Raw genomic sequence first — 15,040 nt, forward strand, 5'->3', positions numbered from 1 at the left:
TGTGTAAGGTTTAGTACTAAAGTGATTGTGTGTGCTGTGATTTATAAATCACGTCACAGTAAGAAGTGGGAACTGCTTTGATTCCAGGCAGCAGTGTCAGGTTTCAACACATCTCTGACTAGAAAGGGCTGAGCACTGCAGAACAGATTCACTCACTCAACTCTCATTGCAATTGAGAGAAAACATCTTGTGGTCACCCTAATATATGTTTCATGCTGGTGGCTTTAAATTATGACACAATTACCTGTTCTCTGTCAAAATGTGTTTCATTTCACAAAGGAAATCTTAAAACATTAATTACTAAAAGGTCTCATGGCTTCCTCTTGCTACTGTAGCATAAATGTAAACCTTCAATACTTTGTAATTTACATGGAATTAATTTAATTAATTAATTTAATTAATTCATTCATTTACAGCAGCGTTAAAAAGAGACTGTTCCCGAAATCACGGAATAGTTGAAGTAGAAAGAGACCTCCAGAGTTCATCTGATTTATCTCCCACTGCTCCAAATGGCATCAGCTAGAACAGGTTACTTGGGACTGTGTCCAGATGGGTTTTGAATATCCCCAAAGATAGACTCCACCACCTCTTTTAGCATTGTGTCAGTGTTTGACCACCCTCAGAGTAAGAGTTTTCTTCTGTGCAACTGCACAAAGAATTCTCCCTGTTCTCCCCCGGCTGCCTGCTTTAGCGTGTGCCCTTCAGAGCCACCTGGTCAGGCTGGTTTCTCAGAAGAGGTGTGAGCGCTCTGCCCATGGCACTTTCCTGTACCCTCATTTATGTGCACACGATTTCTGTGGCCACCCTTTCTCAGGAGGTCTCTCCTGGCCAAGGCACCCAGCAGTCTCTGCTCCACCACTACTTCCCTTTCATCACTGTTTTCAAGCTCTCCTCACCAGGCTAGTCAGCCTGTTGGTAGAGATGATTTTGCTTCATTTTTCATTCTTACCCAAGGCAACTTGAGACCAGGGGGGCCACGTGCAAAATCAGATATGACTTAGACACAGCAATACTGACAGAACGGGATAATGAGAAATATTTGTGTGAAGAGCAGTTCTGGAAGCAGGCAAAGTGAAAAGGCAGTAAGATGGGAAATAGCCCTCTCTCCACTGAGGAAATAATTCAGCAAAAAGAAGACTATGAAGCAGTTGTGTGCTTCTGACATTTATTGAATCTTTAAAATCTTTGATGAGAAATACCTGTATTTTGAAGATCTCAGCTGTCTGCTATTGACGGAATGTGGCTGAACTTGTGTGTGTGTGTGTATAGATATATACATGTGCATACATAGGTGGCCAAAGAAAGTACTTCTTAGTGAATAAAAATTTTGACTATACTTAAGAAAAACCCAGAATCCACACTGTGTATGACCCACCCTGTATATGGTCCTCAAACTGAAATATTCATATAGCATTTCTCCCACAGCACTTCGAAATTATGGACAACAAATATAGAGTCAAATTCTCTCCTTCATCCCTGTGATGGGCAGCTTATTCCAGACTGTGTTTTAATAGTCTTTCATGTACCCATGTGTCAGATTAAATAGTAGAAATGCCAACTGGATGATAATGTAGTATCATTTCTGGAAGTATTGGCTTTTAATGTTAATCTTCAATGGGATGCTTTACTGCAGGCATGTGCATACATTAGATAACCCTGGCATGCAGAGAGTATTTTAAGACACACATAATTTTGAAATACCCTTTAATATTTAGTGAAAGTCATGATACATTCCATGCACATAAGATCAGAAGCAGACCTTCCAGGCTTGTTTTACTTCTCAGGATAGATGCCAAATTGGGAGCCCCCAGTATTTTGTTTTTCTGTAGGACAGTTAAAGTGGCACCACAAGCTGTTCCACTGACATCTGAGCCCGGTCTTGCGCAGCCAGCTCACAAGGTGGAAGTGCCGAGGAGAATAATAAATACAACTATCTTCACATGCTTATGTTTTCATCTGAGATTAAATATGAGATTTCCAAAACAAATGTTGCCAGCTGTTAGGGATTCTGGGATGTTGAAGTGTGATGTCAGAAAATTCACTTTAGTTACTAAACTCCAGCATCTGGTGCTACCAGCAGTGTCCAAAATCAACCTGTTAAACCACAAGCAATATTATTTTCTACTTCTATAGCTACTTCTCTCTCACTTTCTATTTATCCACTGATGATTACAAAAAAAGGGGAAAAAAAGGAAAAGGAAAAGCTGCTTCCTTACATTTAAGCAACAATATTTTATAGCCACAAAATAAAATATTAACTCTCTGTAATTCAGAGATTTTGTAGCAAACAATATGCTAGATTTTCACATTGAGCTAGCTGCTGCTTTGAAGGAGGAAGAAGTGCATGTAAGATTAGATTCAAAACAGTTCTGTGAAATGTATCTGGCCCCTTTATGCAACAACCTGCTACACGGGGGAGAGGAGAAAAACAAATCCTGGCCTTGATGTCAAAACAATGTAAACTCCTTTTAGTATGTTGACTTCTGGAACAAGTGAGGCATGAAAACAAAAGCGCAGAGCCCTCAGTAGTGGCAGTGAATATTTTATCTTACCAAGAGAAAGCAACAAGAGACCAAATCCTTAAAGCATATGCTGTGCTGACAGTGCGCTCTCGCTGTGACAGTAATGGTATTTGCAATCCCAGCTGCACTCGAGCCTGTGCTGTAAAAGCACCCATTCCTCAGAGTGCTTGTTGCCCTTTACTGGCCCTTAGCCACATGAAGGAGCTTTTCTCTGTTGCTCATGTTGCCCTGTAGAAACAAATGTTTAAACAATTATTTCTCTTCCCCAAAGTGAAATTGGAGAGATTTTGGCATCGTTAGCTCTTCTGAAATCTTCACAATGCTGAAAAGTATCTTTAGGTGACTGTAGCTTTTTGCATATAAACCAACCATTCTCTGGCATTTTACAAATATCTAATATAAGTGTTGTTCTGAAATTCAGGGACTGGATCCTCACAGAAATGTTGAAGCAAAAGTACCACTGTTACTGCAGTGTTGTTGTTTGCGAGTGGTTGGTGAGAGTGTTTAGAGGGTGATTCAAGGCTGTGACTAAAAGTATTTACCACTCTCTGTCAGAGATCATTTTAACCAAGTCTAATGAGCTAAGAGTTAGTGAGCTGATTAACGATAAAGGAAGATGCTCCTCTGGGAATGTGTTTGAATGTGTCCTCTCCAGTTTTTCCTAGCACCCATTTGTTTGTTGTTCTCTCCCGGTTGAGGCATGAAATTCAGAGGGAATGGAGAATATTGCTTATAACTTATGGAGTTACTGCCTCATGATTACCATTCTGTCATCGAAAATGTCAGTTTATCCTTCACTAGTGTCTTGGTTTGAAAGACAGGTGTCTGCTAAGGAAAGCAGGACCCTCCCTTGGAATGGCAGATGCAACCCCCTTCCCTCCGAGTTATTATAATTTTGAAATCAAGGGGCTTTTAGGCAAAGATGTGGGAAATAGGAATACCAGTTCTTTACTATTATATATAGAACCAGTCAAACAAACAATAACAACTATGGCAGTAACAGCAATCACAAACCCAGTCCCAGCCTTCTCGGCTGTCGGGCCCTTTCCCCTCGGGTGCAGTTCCGCTCGCAGCCGGCAGGGGCGCTGGCGGCTCCCGGTGAGCAGGGCAGGTGCGATGGTTCCCCCGCGGCTGCAGGGGGCGCTCCGGAGCGAGCTCGGGGAGCACGCGGCACTGGTGCCCTGGGATCCCGGGAAGGGATGGAACAAAGGTTTCACAAACCCCTGGGCAGCTGATCCCGGTGTCCGGCCGGATCCTCAGGAACAGCAGGCTGGAACAGCAGGCTGGAGTGGCAGGGACGAGCACAAATCCTGGTGGCCGATGAGATGTATCCAAACTGCAGAGCTGCGGTGGGAACCCCCGGAGGTCTGGGCAGGCAGGGCGAGCACGGCCACAATGTAGCGAAGGCTTGAAGCAACAGCGGGGGCAGGGCAGCCACAGCCCGGCTCCCAGCGGGGCAGGGAAGGCGGGCTTGGGGTCCTGGGATTCCTCTGGCAGAAGGAAAAGCAGCCGAAGGAAGCAGCCTCCCTCTCTGTCCAAACACCGGGACTGACTGTCCACACACCCAGGTGAAACAAGAGTAGCCAGATGCACCCCACCCGCAGTGGATAGGTCTTTGTTTTTCTTAAGTATCCAGCAGTTTGTCCCCTAGCAACATGTATGGGGAAAATTCCTTTAACAGAAAAAAAACCCAGGAGAGCTCCTAGAACCCCAACAACTAGTCAGCTCTTTCTCAGTTTCTCCATCCTCTGCTTAAAATTGTTCCCCATCACTGCATCCATTCCCAGCCCAGGTCTTTGTGTGGAGACCCAGTCATCTTAGACTGACTTCTTGTTTCCTACTTCATATTTGAGCAATTTGGGAAGTTTTGGGTGATTACATGGTAGCATTTCAAGACATCCCCGTATTGCTTTGGAGAGACCGCTTTGAATCATGCATGCGATGAGCTTTAGAGATGGTAAGGTAGCAGTGTGGATTGTGGTGTGTTAAAGGAGGGATAAGCAGGAGGCACAAATTAAATCCTGGAATTATATGTAATTCCTTCTAAATGTGACCAGTTGGGTTCTGCGCTATCCAGAAGTAAGAGCAGCAACCAGGTCACTTCCAGCTCGGCTTCATTCTGAGGTTGGTGTCCTGTTTCAGAGCTGCTGACAGGCTGCTTGGAACCCTGTCCACAACTGCAGCCAAGCCCACAGCAGAGTTTCTAGCAGTTCCAGGGTCCCAGGCAAGCTCTGGTTTCAGCTCAGACTCAGCATGCCCTCAGCTCCCACATATTCATTGCTATTGCTACCTAGGCTTGGTGAATTCAGGTTGGGAATTACCCACATTTCTGCAATCACATTTCTGACTGTACTGTAAGTGTCCATTTTATCCTCATCCTATAGGCTTTTTGTAATAGGAACATAATGTAGAGGGGCCAAAATAATCAAGAAAATATTCACTATTAAGTTGCTAAACCGTAAATTGCCATTTATCCAAGTGACTAGATTTCTCTTCTAGTATGCGTTGATGTCCAGGATTTAGCTTGAACCTCTAGAAATTTCTGAAAATGGTAATACACTGGTTTTGTTTCCATTCAATCAGTTACTAAACCCTCCAGAAGTAACAGCATGGCTGCTGACCTGATTGTAGCATAAGTTCTTTCCCCAAGCAACTATCAAGCAAAGATAGTCCTAAAATAATGAGGCAAAAAGTAATGCCATAGAGAAGAGTTTCTTGGGAGTGAGAGGATAGGATTATTATCATTTAAGAGTGCCCTACTTTTCTTGTAACTTTAAAATTCCGTTTTACAGATAGACTTTATGGTCAAGCTCCAGATGCTTTTGTTTGAGTAGCCTCAACCTCCCTATGGACTCAACAGATGTACCACGAAATGGCATTGCTCACTGGGAATGCAGATCCTGAGTTCAGCTCCTGCTCCTTCAACAACTTGGAAAACCTGTGCGAAGTGCAAACCAAGAAAGGATTCTTCTACAAAAAGGCCAAACTTCTGCATCCTGGAGAAGACTTGTGCTGCCTGGCTCGCTTGGATGACCGGTCCAGGTTTGTGATCATCAATGTGGGTGGTATTAAGTACAAAGTTCCTTGGACCACCTTGGAGAACTGCCCCTTGACCAGGCTTGGGAAGCTAAAATCTTGCAACAATTATGATGAAATCATGGACATCTGCGATGATTATGACGTTAGCTGCAATGAGTTTTTTTTTGACCGTAATCCTAGTGCCTTCAGAACGATTATGACATTCCTGACAGCTGGGAAGCTGAGGCTTCTCAGGGAGATGTGTGCTCTTTCGTTCCAGGAGGAGCTTGTGTACTGGGGGATAGAAGAGGACCACCTGGAGTGGTGCTGCAAAAAGAGGTTGCGACAGAAAGAGGAAGAGGCAGCTGAGGCCAGGCTGTTTGAAAGGGAGATGGTATTTAACGAAGCTACGCAATGTGCCTTCCAGGACAACAGCCGACTGAGTTTGTGCATGCGGAAGCTCAGGGATATGGTGGAGAACCCCCACTCAGGGATCCCAGGAAAGATCTTTGCTTGTATTTCAGTCTCTTTTGTTGCCATCACTGCTGTCAGCCTCTGCATCAGCACCATGCCAGATGTCAGAGAAGAAGAAGATCGGGTAAGTGTAGCTTTTCTTGGGGTAAAGTGTGTATTGTATTGTTGTCTCCTCAGGGAAGGTGACAGGCAAAATCACTCCAGCAGATTTGCAGGTATTGTGTTCAGTATATATGATGTGGAGGACTGGCTGGGTAGAGCACATATTGTCACTTAAAACTGAGGGAAGATTGGGCCAAATTCTGCCCTGCCAGCCCAGCTTAGCCAGTTCACACCAGCAGATAGCCTTACCCAACAGAGTTGTTTTCTGACATGTCTAACCAGATGAGAAACTAGCTACTCTGGGGATAAAAACCAGCCTTTCTTGTGCCTTAATGTTTTGAGGTTAGGTTTAGAGCTAACAGATCAATTTTCCCTAAAGGTACTTCAACAATTTGAATGAATTCTCAGTGCACCAATGTAAAAACCACATCTAAAGTATTTTGATGCTATAGGGTGATGTAAAGGCCAGGGAAGCTGAGGCAGCAACTTAACAGCAGAAACAGAGCAATTGTCCCAATTTTCAGACCTGCTTAATATTCTCAAGCGTAAGCTGTGGATGATTCATGCCCTTGAAAATCAAGTATTACAGATATTTTGTTTATTCTTTAGTTCATCAGTTTCCTAAGGGTTTAGTTCCTTTTTTGTGCAAGCAGTTCACTTTCCTAGGATTAATTGTATGTGAGTGAGAGCTTATCTGAAAAATGGTAGAGGAGGACATTCACATTTTCTTCACATACATGATGAAATGCAATCTAAGGGGTTAGGGATGTTTTGAAGAATTCATGCCCTCTGTAGTTTTACCCAAGTCCAAGCCTGACACTAAGTGTTTGGGCTTATTTCCCAGCCCCGTGGTCATTAAATGTGGTTGTGAATTTCAGCTACTAAGACAGTACTTCACCCCATGAAGTGCTGCCTCTGAGCTGAAGGCTGAGCTCTCCTGGAAGCAGCTCTTCCCATGTGCTGTCACCCAGGGGCTGGATGGTTTGTGCCCCACTGCCACGAGCAGAAAAGAGGGTGATCATCCACAGACCGGAGGCATTTACTGTTATGTCACCTTGAAAGTAAAATGCACGCTGATGGGAAATGGATCCAGCCACTCCAGAGAGACCCCTGTGTCTGACTGAGCACCCTGCGTACGGTTAAACCCACCCTTTGCTTGTGAGGTCTGCTCAGGTTACATCTCAGCTGAGTAGTTTGATTTGGAATCAGACTCATTTAGGAGCAGCCAGGAAAAAAGATAAAACATTTGGTATGTTGACTGAGATATGGTTTATTATCAGATCTTTATTTTAAGGGCTTTTTCTGATATAAAATTCGAGGATAGTAGTACTGGGGACTAGTTAACACTGTGTTGTCCTAATAATTTTTTTTTAAATATCATTTCCAAAACACATGCCTTTACTGTAATTAACTGTCAGGGCTCCAGTATCCTGAATTCTAAGCACAAGGGATATTTTACTGTTGAAAACTGAGATGTATTTAGTGTTTAATTTTTCCTAGGTTTAAATGAGAGCTGAACAATTGCTTTTAGAATTATGAGAGTTTAGAAACCTTATGTTTTTACTAATGGTCTGAACATAAATAGGGACTCATAATAATAGGCTAATAATGTTTTTTGGGTGGCACAGGATAGTAATGAGGCTAGAGCAAGCATATGAGAGAAGCGTGAATTTCTTGGTAAGCTGGAACCATTAGACGGAGCACATTTTCATAGTCAAATGCAAAATTGTGCAAGAAAGATGAATGCAGGCTTGCACTTGTAAAAGCAGGGACTCTGGTTCCCAAAACAAGGCTCTATATAACATTTAGGGTACAAGCAACCATTGATTCCTATTGCAGCATAAAGTCAGAAGGGTTAATGCCATCCTCGAATAGCTAAGCTGGGGAGTATTAATTAGAAGCTGGAAGATTTTTTGTGCCTGTGTGCAGCATTGGTGAGACTGACACTAGAATATTGCAGCCGGTTCTCACATTCATATTTTTAACGGTGTTTTGAAAAATTGGGAGACGGTTAAAATCCTGTAAATCTTAGGCACCTGTAGAAAATGCCATACAATAAGACATTTGAACGTTTCAGTTGATTTAGATTATTGGAAGGAAGGTGAGTGGATTAGGTGCATAAGTGGTTTTTTTATGAGGGGAGGAGAACTGTATCATCTAAAAGACCTTTAAATTAAGCAGGGGGATAAAAATTAAATCCTTATAAATTCATATGGGAAACTATATGCCAGTATTTAATACCAAGGTGATTAATTACTGGGACAGACTAGGAAGAGAATTAGTGAATTTTGTACTTCTAGACATTTTCAGTTAAAAGCTCAGTGCCCTTTTATTTAGCATTCAGCTAAACAGACTCTACTTCAGTCAAAAGAAAAACATCAGTTGTAGATCAAGTTACAAAGGTGAAATTCTTGCAATACAGAGAAGATCAGAATAAATTATCCAACATTCTTCTGTGCCCTTAAATTCTAAAAGCACAGAGCTCCTGCAAATAATCTTTGTTCTGCTCTTTGGACGGGGAAGGTCTGTGGACAGACTGGAAAGGGTTATTTTGTTTGAGACAAAGGTGCACAGGGGACTGGTGAAGGATCACTTCTGCAAGGCAAGGAGTGGGCACCTGCCCACATGGAATCACTTGTAGGGTCTGGGACCGTGGCTGCAGACTCCCCTGTGTGTACTCTCTCTGTGGCTTAGCAAGCTCTTCAAGTAACAGGTGTGGAGAGAAGAGAGCTTTTGTGAATTCAAATTCATGGTAATCATCCTGAGCTGTATCCCTGGTATCTAGATTAAAATTTGTGCCCAGGGATAGCTCTTAGGTCTGGCTTTGCACTCTCCTAGCAAGCAGAAAAAGGATGTGCATCCCTCCTGACTGAGGAACAAATAAATAGTAAATGCTCTTTCAAAGACACACCATACTCAGTGTGCACATTTTCCAGGCTTTCTGGCTGGCATTCCTGTTGTTATGGTTCTGTGTCAGGGCTGTCATAGGTGCTGTGGCTAGCAAACAGTGGCCTTTTCCTTGAGCTGGCGTTACTAGAGAAAACAAAAGCTCTATGTGCCATTTATCTGTCCTGTTACTGCTTCAGGGAAAGACAGAGAAGCCAATCATGAAAAAAACCATGCTGGAGAGCAATTTTCCATGCCCTGATCCTTTAATGCCATCCGAATGGACCAGCTGTTATACCCAGTGATGTCCTGCAGAGGTGTTAACGACCTCACACAAGATGTAAGTGTGGGACCTTAGAAGTAATTACCATGTGGGTGAGGAAATTATTTTAGGTGCTTGCCTATCTCTTTTAAAATAGAGCAGAAGATTCAATCATACACTCTGTTAACTTTATTAGCTGCTCCAGGTATTCTGGATGACAGTGGCAATCCCTAGTGGTTTAACAGGAGTGGGAAGGCTCATGCTCCCCTGTACTGTAGATGTCTTGTTCTTCATAAAGGTCACCTTGATTCACCTTGAGTGTTACCTTTTTTTGGAAGCAGTATCCTGTATTTCAGATGCTGCACAATTGTCAGTAGAGTTAACATAATCAGATCCTGAACTACTTTTCACTTACCAAAGTAGGATATATATTTAGTCAATTTTTTTTTCTCATTTAGATTTTATTTACTGATTAAATTTAAGTAAAATCCACCAATCCAGCCATGTATATAATAGCTCCTTCTGGAAATTTCAGGAAAGGGGCACTTCAAGTATGTGAAGAAAACAAACATTCAAAGATGGTCAGGTTCTTCCATGTAAAGTAACAAGACAATGGTAAACTTTTTATTTCAAAATTTTCAGAATGGGAGATTTCAATGCAAGATTTAGATTTAACCGTGAAGTCTCCTATAAAGGCAAAATCTGCTGAGACAAAATCATAGCAGGAGCCTTCAGGCACCAAGCTCTTTCAAGACCACCTCAGAAGTCATCTGCAAGACGTAAAAATAGCCAGAAGCACAGAGTATCCTTAAGGCATTTTAGGCATATGCTACCTTCCAGTGCACTTCTCACTGCTCTAAACAAATGGCAGGCATCGAGTGACTCAAAGAATGCAGCTAATACATCAGAGAAGTCTTAAACCAGTCAGGGATACATTACAGCAAAAGCTTTAAACACACAGTAAGAGCTAAGCAACCAAAAGACATTGAGAGGTTCAGCTGAAAGCCAGATGGTCATCATACTAACTCTTCATTTTTTTTCTTGGTGAAAGCAGAAATGTCAACCATTTCTATCTGAAGAAGAATCTTCTCTTTTTTTTTTTAGACAGCAGCCTTTGTCATCACAGAAGAAAAGGTAGAATTTAGAGAATAATATCAAACATTCTGCCCTGATTCACAAAAGCATTTATAGGCCTGAGTCTCCCTGAGCTCAGTCGTTTGTAGCGGCACAGTGCAAAACAGGAGAAGCAGATCAGAGAGTTCATTCTTCACAGTGCTTCCTGACGGGTTGGGAAAAGCTAGCCTAATTAAATATGCTGTGATAGGAAGTTACAGTTCAATAACCTTCAGCTGAAGAGTATTACAACAAAGAGAGAGACTTATAAATAATGAAGTTAATAATAGCTCATAGAGAAGCCAAAACTATTTAGCCTTCTAAGCTCAATTTGCACACTGTGCTTCAACTTCCGTAATGGTGAGGATGGGGAATAGGTAAATTGTGAATGTGCATTTTAAACAATCTTGTGACTAAAGGTTTCATTTCACAAAGGTACACACAAAAGTAATCTCAGACAAGTTTAAGGGAGTCTTGTATAATGATTCTCAACAGCTTTTCATAGACAAGCTGTTCTGTAAGAGGCTGAATGAGCAGACAGTGAGGGTTGACTGAAAACTGTCTGAATGGTCATGCCCTGAGCATGGTGGTCAGTGATACAAAGTCTTGTTGGAGGCCAGTAACAAACACTGTGCCCCAGGGGTCTATACTTGGTCCAGTCCTGTCAGACTTCTTTATTAGAGGCCTGAGGATGAAGCAGAGTGTACCTGCAGCGAGTTTGCTGATGACAAACTTTGGGCAAGTGACTGATAGGCCAGACAGTTGTGCTGCTGTCCTGAATGGCCTTGACAGGGTGTGGAAACGGGCTCAGGAAGCCTGTGGACCTCAGCAGGGAGAAATGCAGAGTCCTGCATTCCCGGTGAGGAACAGCACCACATACCAGTACGTGTTGGGGGCCACCCAGATGGAAAGGAGATTGGTAGGAAAGGACCTGGGGGTCCTGGTGAACATCAAGTTGACCATAAGCCAGCATTGTGCCCTTGCTGCAAAGCAAGCTACCAGTGTCCTGGGCTGCATCAGGCAAAGTGCTGCTTTGAAGGGATGTGCTTTGAAGGGATGTGCTCCTTCCCCTCTGCTCAGCACTGGGGAGGCCACACCCGGAGCACTGTGTCCAGTGCTGGGCTCCTCAGCGGAAGAGAAATACAGACATGCTGGACAAAGTCCAGTGGTGCTTGCTGTCCTAAGATGGCACTCTGAGACTCTGGAATTACTGGAGAGCTCATTTTTATGACATTGTCTCTTTTCTGACTCTTCAGTTGTTGTTCTACATGTGATACTGAGACCTTGATATTAACTTAGTGCCACATGTGATGCATAGATGGTTTATTTTCATGAATGAAATATTAATAAAATTGCAGCTTGTGTTTTTGCTTGCTTTGTGGAATAAACTGTTCTAGAAATTACAGCACAGTCAACAAACCATGTATTTTAAAAAAATCTCCCTGCTGATGTTACAGATAACTATTTATAGTGTACAGGCACTGAGGGTGACTTTTTATAAAAAGAATCTTGGGGAATTGGACTAACTAATTTCCCTGGGGATTATCGGAGAATTTGTTATACCACTCTCAGCTCTGCTGTTTAAATGCAAAAATCATAAACTGTAACAGTATCACCAGTTTTGGCATCTGATCTACTGTACTTGCACCCTATATTGTTAATTTGCATTTTGTGTCTGCTCCAGACTCTTCAGGCCACAGCTGGCTGGAGGCCAGGGAAAGACCAAATGACTCAGTAGCAATTGTCACCTGCCTTTTCTATATTATGCATAAGGAAGTTCCTGTAGGCACATGAGATTCATATTCACTTTCACATTCACATGTCCTTGCTTAAGGGATGTAGAACTCAGAGAACTGCAGAACTCTATTTTAACTAAAAGTAAGGTGTTTCTCTTTTTTTTTTCCTTTCATAAGCTTAAAGTAGGTTTTCTCCTCAGATAGTACTTAAATGAAAATGGTAACACACACTCCGAATTACAAACTTTGATGGCATCCTTTACCCACAGCTTCAGTTATCAGCAATAAGCAAATGTTTACTTTCTTGTTGAAGTTCTCAATTGGCGTCAGGTAGTTCCATCACCTGTTCTGTGTAGTCCTGCCCTTAGATTGTGAATGCTTTGGGACAGAATGTCTTAAACACAATGTCTATGGCCATCATAATAATAGAAATAAAAACTACATCTACCTGCTGTTCAGGTACATGGGCACTTTCCTCATGCCTCACCTAGGCAAGGAAATTCTTTTTGCAACTTAGTTCATGCTGAATCCAAACTGAGGAGTAACTGCAAAGTTCTCAAGTCTGAGTCATTGTAGCATGGTCTTCAGCTCCTCTCTGATGGTCAGAGACATCTGCTATGCAAGTTGTCTGTCAGACAGCTCAGGTTTGTTGAAAGCAGTGGGAAGTGATGAGGTTTGGTTTTGGTCAGTGATGTTGCCTTTGTGTGTCACACAGACAGCATTAAAATCACGAAGCCAAGAACCTCTGTGCTGCTCAATCTAAACCTTAAATGTCAAGTTCTGTGGGGCTTTCTGAGTGGTGTGCATCTTTTATCTGACTCCCATGGAATTTATATGCGTGTGACCAATGGCAAAACATTCTTCACAAATACTAGGAAGTGGTGGTCATGTTCTTTGATCATTTTCCTGGGATCTGTCTGTGAGCCATCTGAATGATACAGTCCCTATTGTAAAAGAATACATTTATTTGTTTTTGCTTTGTGGATCTGAATCTAAATCCTTTCCTGGCCATCCAAATCCAGCTGTTATATGGAGCATATCTCGGTATCAGTTTATTTTGCCGAGTTCAGGATTGCTGTATTCGCACACTGAGGAGACACATTGGGTACTGCGAGTCCCCAGCATCGCTGCTGCACAACTCACTGCCCTCTGCACCAGCTCTGCCCACCACTGCCCAGGACCCCCGCTGCCTGCAAACCCCCTGGTCAAATAGCAAACCATGTGCCAGCTTTGCCAGCTCTTTTACGAAACAGTCCTTCTCCTTTGCAAGGCTGCCTTGAGCTGCTAACAAATACAAAACCTTTGAAGGAATGATTGGTTATTCTTGGTATTGGTTGTGTGGACAGAGTGCTGCACAACAACTGGCTGTATTTAGTCATGACTACATTTGGAGAGTTCTCACCATTTCTTCTCCTTGGCTTGCTTGCTCCTCTGGGGAAAAAAAGAAATTGCTTTCTGCAGTCCTCCCACCCCAAAAATCCAGCCTTCCTGCTTCACTGAAGCTGTCTAAACTTTAGCAGACATACCTGGTTGTTCCGTCATGGCAGCTGCTTCAAGAGAAGATAAAGGAAGCTTGGTCCCAGTAAGAAAATCATTCTCCATTGTGTCAGGAGGGTTAGGAGGAATGTTGTATTTTCTTTCACTAAGAATTGCCCTTAGGCTGGGGGTGGGGACGCAGCACTGTGTAGCAGGTTTACACAGAGTCCTGTAGTGAGCCTGCAGACTTTCTGCTCAAACTCCCCTTCTCAGCAAAGTCACTGCCTGAGCTGTCCATGCCTGTCTCCTCCCAGCCATGGGTCTCACTGCAGCACCTTTTATTGGGCTGCTTTTCTCAAGTAAAGAGAGAAATCCTTATGGGTCAAGGAGCTGCCCGGGAAGATTTTGAGGACAGTAGGTTACAGTAGAGACTTTGGGAGCCACCTGAGATTCTCTGCAGTGTTTTAGGCTTAGAAGTAAAAAAATGGAGAGTGTTTCTCTGCACTGCTTGGGAACAAGGCAAGAGCTGACTAAGATAAAATTATTTTTGACTTGTTAATAACTTTATTCTGTGCCAATGAACTCTTTCAGTCTGCAGGATATCTTCTCATGAATAAATAGCAAGCTTAGGTCTTCTTTTAAATATTATATAAATATGCTGCAATGTAACATTAGTGCTAAATAATTAAACAGCTAAAACTATTTCATAAAACTTTGTCACATTGTTAACTGGTTTACATTTGGTGCAGTGTGGCTCCCTCAGCAAAGTATGCTCCATGTTTAATTTCTTTTAATATCTCTCTGGTTCCACCACCATAAGTAACTGTGCCTACCAGTGGGTTTACTCTCCAAACTTCCAGGTAAATCATCCAGGGAGTTTCTGAACCAATCTCACAATAATAGTTGCTTGGCCTCCAGACATGTTTGTAAAATTACTACAGCTACTCATCACAGCCTAATATCCTGGGGGTACAGCACAGCTCCTCTATTCCGTAGGTTGCTCCACTGCCTTTTGCAGGGAAGCTTGGGTGCTGTGCGCTTATTGAGTACTGTCCCAGTGTTCTGAAAGAGAGAACTCTTTGTTTATTTGAAATGAAAATATCATCTGGAAAATTCACTTCAGAGCTCCAGGATATGTTGCTATCCATTCTGGAGGTTTGGAGTGAAAGCAAGCAGGCAGATTTACATTTGGCTACACCTCATATAGCTACGCTGAGGTAATGAGCTGATTCATGTGTACGGCACTTAGAAGAATTGCATTAAATCATTCAGCATTATAAATGCTTACATTTTCATTGCCTAGAGTGGGACAATGGAGATGAAATATAAAAGATTTTGAAACTGGGGGATTTTGCAGTATCCACGGAGACATTTAGATTCAAGACAAATTGAGTGGTATACAGATGGGAAAAAAAATGGTTATAAGATTTTTTGCAAAAGTTTTTAAACAA

General features: G+C 42.5%; 1 protein-coding gene across 2 annotated transcripts in view; it reads left to right on the top strand.

The window, feature by feature from the left end:
* Positions 1–15,040, top strand: part of KCNG2 (potassium voltage-gated channel modifier subfamily G member 2) — a 54,575-nt gene that overhangs the window by 25,358 nt on the left and 14,177 nt on the right. For both annotated transcript variants that reach the window (XM_042042841.1, XM_042042840.1), the window contains exon 2: positions 5,315–6,138. In XM_042042841.1, coding sequence (XP_041898775.1) covers positions 5,383–6,138 — 756 coding nt within the window. In that variant the 5' untranslated portion in view covers positions 5,315–5,382. The remainder of the gene's footprint in view (positions 1–5,314; positions 6,139–15,040) is intronic.

The sequence above is a fragment of the Corvus kubaryi genome, unplaced genomic scaffold (assembly GCF_017639235.1).
Source record: "Corvus kubaryi isolate FWS band 111438036 unplaced genomic scaffold, C.kubaryi_AGA036_p1.0 37398, whole genome shotgun sequence".
Classification (NCBI taxonomy): domain Eukaryota; kingdom Metazoa; phylum Chordata; class Aves; order Passeriformes; family Corvidae; genus Corvus; species Corvus kubaryi.